The sequence below is a fragment of the Galeopterus variegatus genome, unplaced genomic scaffold (assembly GCF_000696425.1).
Source record: "Galeopterus variegatus unplaced genomic scaffold, G_variegatus-3.0.2 Scaffold531, whole genome shotgun sequence".
Classification (NCBI taxonomy): domain Eukaryota; kingdom Metazoa; phylum Chordata; class Mammalia; order Dermoptera; family Cynocephalidae; genus Galeopterus; species Galeopterus variegatus.
Window position 1 is genome coordinate 394,638 of NW_007726642.1, and position 5,858 is coordinate 400,495.

At 41.2% G+C, this 5,858-nt stretch overlaps 1 protein-coding gene across 1 annotated transcript in view; it reads right to left on the reverse strand.

The window, feature by feature from the left end:
• AATF (apoptosis antagonizing transcription factor) overlaps positions 1-5,858 on the reverse strand; it is a 101,011-nt gene that overhangs the window by 91,443 nt on the left and 3,710 nt on the right. Inside the window, exons 3-4 of the mRNA XM_008569807.1 lie at positions 4,162-4,590; positions 3,572-3,709 (exon numbers count right to left, since the gene is read on the reverse strand). Of these exons, the coding sequence (XP_008568029.1) occupies positions 3,572-3,709; positions 4,162-4,590 (567 nt within the window). The remainder of the gene's footprint in view (positions 1-3,571; positions 3,710-4,161; positions 4,591-5,858) is intronic.

Sequence of the window (5,858 nt, forward strand, 5' to 3'; positions counted from 1 at the left end):
GGGGGGGTGGGGGGGGTGGTAGTGGTGGAATATTCATTTCATTTCGGGAGAAGAGAATTTAGGATGTTGAAGGTAGAAAGGCATGGTGCTCAGGAGTTTACTGTGGCTAGAGTATAGCTGGAAGTCTGCTGTTTTAGAGGCTAGGGCTATGAAAGTAAATGACGTTGCTGAGGAGAGAATATATTGAGAAAATATAACCTGAAGACAGGATTCTAAATGCAATGAAATTTATACTGAGAGGATAAAAGAAGAGCATAAGAGAAGAGATCAAAAAGAAAGGAGAACCCAAACAGCATAATCAGTGTCATCAAAGCCAAAGGAAAATATTTCAAGGAAAGGTTAAATGCTTCAGAGAGGTAGTATCTGGGTTTGGCAATAAGGAAGTCTAGCCACCTCTCCACAGTGTCATAAAAGGCTGAAGCTGAATTATGTATTCATATAGTATATAGTGTATAGTAGACTAAACACTACCACTTTCCTAAACAGTTGATTTAAAGTATATAGGGAATTTGAATACTAATAAAAAGTTTAAACAACACTGAACAATGGGGATGATGGTTAGTTACACTGACAAGCATTCACGTGGTTGAACACTGTCGAATGCCTCTTTCAGTAGAAAAAGATAATACTAGTACCTAACATTCATGTTGTGACGTGTGCCAGACACCACGCTAATGCTTTATATTAAGTCCTTTAATCCTCACAAACATATTATCCCCATTTTACTGTGAAGTTAAGTAACTTGCCCAAGGCACACAGCTAATCCATTGCTGAGATGAAATCTACACCCAGGCAGTCCCACTTTACTCTGTAAGACCAAGCAAACTAAAAAAAAAGATTTAATTAAAGACATTAAGTTCCAGTGTTTGTTCTGGGGTTGGTACAAATTCAGCCTATGTTCCACACCAGCTATATAGCACAGTATAAATAGCTCATCCAGAGAAATGTAGCCAAGAAATTCCTCTTAAACTCTATTTACCAAGACAGGGAAGTGTACAACATATTACATCACAGTGCCATAAGACAGTTGAAACAAAAATCAGCTATCCTTCAGATGCACAGATATTGTGGTTATTAGAGAACTCCCTACCCTCTCATCTTAGACTGGTGATACCAAACAAACATTTCTTTCTTCTCCCTTCACCACAACCCATGTTGTCAGACTAATAGACATCTGTGAGATTAACTGAGGTTCACCAATGAGGCAAAGAGGCAACTGGGTAAGTACAAAAAAGACAGATTAAAAAGATAAGAACTGTTGTAAAATAAAAGATAAATAACATTAAAATGGCTAAAAAGGGCCGGCCTGGTGGCGCACTGGAGAGTGCGCCGCTTGGGAGCGCGGCAGCGCTCCCGCCGAGGGTTCGGATCCCATGTGGAGACCGGTTCCCGCTCACTGGCTGAGTGCGGTGCGGGCGCAACACCGAGGGTTGTGATCCCGTTACCGGTCAGTAAAGACAAAAAGGAAAAAAATAATAATAAAAAAAATAAAATGGCTAAAGAAACTAAATGGTATCCAGGGGCCGGCCCGTGGCTCACTCGGTAGAGTGCGGTGCTGATAACACCAAGGCCACGGGTTCGGATCCCATATAGGGATGGCCGGTTCGCTCACTGGCTGAGCGTGGTGCTGACAACACCAAGTCGAGGGTTAAGATCCCCTTACCGGTCATCTTTTAAAAAAAAAATAAAATAAAATAAAAAAATAAATGGTATCCAAAAATAAAACTGTGTCCATTACACCTGATGCTAAGACAAAAAAGGAAATATTATACCTGACGCTGACTAATCCTTAAAATGTCTTTTTTTTTTTTTTTTTTTGTGACTGGCCAGTATAAGGATCTGAACCCTTGATCTTGGTATTATAACACCACGCTCTAACCAACTGAGTAACTGGCCAGACCCCTTTATTTTAAGATGAATGCAAAAAAAAAAAAAAAATGGAAAAGGCTCAAGCAAGTAGAATAATGAGTAATAAAACAGAAAGGCCTTATTGTGGAATATTTAAGACATTTAATATAGAGCAGTCTAGGTCTAATTCCAAAGACATACGAGGAACTGGGGCATTAAAAATAGCAGAGAAGTGCTCCAAAAATCTCAAAAAATTTGAAAACCATCAATCTATCATCTATTCATGGAAGGAAGGAGGCAAAGTTGGGGGAGGGGATACAAAAGACCCATGCTCACAGTATATACAAGGTTCCTGGAAGGACTGCCCAGACTTTTCACACTGGACACAGACTTCAAGTATGGCAGAACACAAAACCTAAATACAGGACCGTAGGAAGTCATTCCTAATTAAATAAGATATTCTCCTACAAGAAATATTCACAGAATTCTCTACCCTCGAAATCCTATACATTTATCTTGAATGGTTTAAAGTGGTTCTGCCTAGAAGCAAATGCCAAATTAGAAGTCCTTCTCAGGTCTCTTTCAATTCTAACTACATGATACTCTAAAAATAGGTTTTAAAGAGCAAATGAAAACACTAAGTCTCAGTATGCAAATAAGGAATAGTGATTCCAACCCCCGTACACTCACCCCAAATCTCCCTCTGCCCCAGTCCTTCAGTGCCATGGGGCACACAGGCACGCAGCACACAGGAGGCAGTGTGGTACAGAAAGAAGACCCCCTAGCTCACAAGGCAGAAAAGCTGGAATTTCATCTCTGCCATGCATGAATAAACTCTGTAACTTTGGGAAAGCCAACTTCTCTGGGCTTCAGTTCTCTCATCTGTAAAATGAGGGGTCTAGGAACCAAACAATCTCTAAATTCTTTTTCTCCTCTAAAATTCTTTGACTTTTTTTTTTTTCCTTTTTGTCTTTTTTTACTGACCGGTAACGGGATCGCAACCCTCGGTGTCGCGCCCGTACCGGGGACTGGCAACGGGATCGCAACCCTCGGTGTTGCGCCCGCACCACGCTCAGCCAGTGAACGGGAACTGGTCTCCACATGGGATCCGAACCCTCGGTGGGAGCGCCACCACACTCCCAAGCGGCGCTCTCTCCAGTGCGCCACCGGGCCGGCCCAAATTCTTTGACTTTATAGTTCAGCAATTCTCTTCCAAACTTGTTCTCCCCTCTGCAGTCATCTTTCCTCACTGTACGCCACCCAAAAGAAGATATGAATGAGATATCTGAGCACATTGTTCAAAAAACCTCCCAAAGGAAGGCATCTTTTAAGCACTTAATACACCCAACTTAAATGAACTAGGTTTAGTCACTCCTTCTCTCCCTTTTGTTCTACACCAGTGGGTTTTCAAATTGTTCTCAGAGCATTAACAAAATAACTCAGAAAGCCAAGGGAAAGTGAAAGGGGAGAGTGAGGGCAGGTGAGAAGAAGAGAAATAGACATGGAGCAAGCACCCAAACCATTTCAATCAAACTTTCTTCATTTGCTAAAAGGGTAATAGTGCTATCAAAAAATAAATAAATAAATAAAAAGAGTTGAAACTACTATTCTGTACCATAATATCACTAAAATCAAATCTTCTCCCTGTCTTCTTTTACATCAATCCCAGTACATCCCAACGTAGCACAGTGGTTTTAAGTATCACAATATGTTGTAAGCTTACTATTTTTTAGGGCGCTGGCAAATTCTGGGCCACCTTTGTCCTTGAAAACAGGGAAAACATCTGGTTGAGGAAGTTGGTTGGTGGTCAACAGAGCTTTTTGTAGTTTGATTCTCCCTTCCAAGAGCTGGTCCCACAGGGCTGAGAAAGAAGAAAATAGAACCCAATCCTTCAGTTATAAAAAGGAAGTGGAAGGGACAGCAAACCACACCAGTCTCTAAGCAGCACAGCTTTACCAGCTTCATACCATGGAAATGTTCTCTATTATAGGAAGTAAATTCAGTATCTTGGAAGCAAACATTTGCTACATGAGAGTGGGAATGCTAAAAAGCCCAAGGAGACGAGAAAACATTCTTCTCTTCAATCTTCCATAGTTGCTGGAAGTACTAGAGCAGAACCGGCTAAGCAGCTCAGTGCAGTAATGGCTGGCTAAGCAAGGAGGAATGGGGCTTTGGGCCTCTAGGTAAGTGGGGCATGTTGCAAACTAATTGGAAGGACACAGGAGAGACAGAACAGCCAAAACAAACAAACAAAAAGTAGATCGAACGCAGATACCATAAAAAAACAGGTAATCAGCAAAACCATGTACAAACCTATTTGGTTCTTTACAGCTCTTCCTTTCTCCACTTCCTCAGAAACTTTGACACTGGAGAAGGTCATCACCACACCATCGTCTTCACTGTTCCTGTCTCCGGTCCTGTCTTCCTCACTCTCACCCTCCAAGTCTTCCTCACCATCCCCCTCTTCCATGCCACCCTCCTCCTCTTCATCATCCTCCTCCTCACTGCTCCCAAGGTCATCCATTCCTTCGGTAAATTTCTCAAAGTCACTGATGTTCTGGATGCTGAAGCCTGGGGTTTTTGCAGAGCAGCTTCTGCTCTTCTTCCTCCATGCCAGACTGCTCTCCTCATCACTGCACTCCTGTTCCTCAGCAGCACTCAGCGCATTCTCATCGGATTCTCCCAGACCCAGTCCCTCTGAATCTCCATCTCCAGACCCTTCCTCATCAGATATTTCCTTGTCTGAACAAGAAGGAAGGGAAGAAGGAAAAATGGGCATTACCTGGAGAAAAATACCAGGCCATATCTTTCATTTCAACTAATGGATTATGGCATGTATCAGAAAAAAATGTATTACTGTACTCAACAAATATTTCTTACATATCTACTATCTCTGAAATGCTAAAGGGGAAGCAAAAATGAATAGAACATTGGTCCTACCCTAACAAAAGGTTTGTAAAAACTACAATACAGGGAAGAATTTAAAGTGCTTTAACAAAATTTCAATAACCAGAGGAGAGAGAAATTTTAACTGTGGGGCAAGTGAATTTAAGCAAGGCTATAAGGAAGAGGTGTAGCATTTGGTCTAGACCCTGCAGAATAGTAAAATTTCACCTGGTGTTTGGGAGTTACCAGCTTTCCCAAACCTGCATCTGAAAAAACATAGTTTATCATTATCCCAAATGCACAATTCTCTATCACACCAGTGTACCTTATTTATTAAATACTTATTAAGCACCCATGATGAGCCAGGCATAGATAAAGGCTAAGGAAAGAAAAACAGAATTCAATACTTGCAGGGGGGAGTTCACAGTCTGGTGGGAGTGGTAGATTATGTATATCAATAATTATATTACAATGTTATTAGTACATAGCGTATAGAGAAGGAACCACCTAACTTTCCTGGAAAGGTGAGAGATGGCTTCATATGGAGGAGACATTATAATTTTACTTATCAAGCAGAAGGACAGCTTGTCAGACAGAGAAGGGGGAAGGAAAAGAGGAGACAGTACTGTGGTGCAGAATGAACAGTGAAGTGGCGAGAGATGAGCTTAGAGAGTTGCTCAGGGACCAAATCAGGAAGGGTCTTGTCTTTCATGTGAAGGAGTTTTAACTTGATCCTACAGTAGATGGAATGACAGTTAAGGATACTGGTTTTACTCGTACTTAGGGATCACTTGCTACTGGCGAGAGATGAGCTTAGAGAGTTGCTCAGGGACCAAATCAGGAAGGGTCTTGTCTTTCATGTGAAGGAGTTTTAACTTGATCCTGCAGTAGATGGAATGACAGTTAAGGATACTGGTTTTACTCGTACTTAGGGATCACTTGCTACTTAAAGGCTTTTACTATGCATCCAATGTATTCCACGGTAGAACATGAACGCCCCACGTATGGCAAGCATGATTATTAGATAAAGGAACCAGTTACCAAAACTTTCTCCAAAAAAATAAAGATGTTATGAAAACATGATGGATCTTCAGTACTTTTTTTTTTTTTTTTTTTTTTTTAAA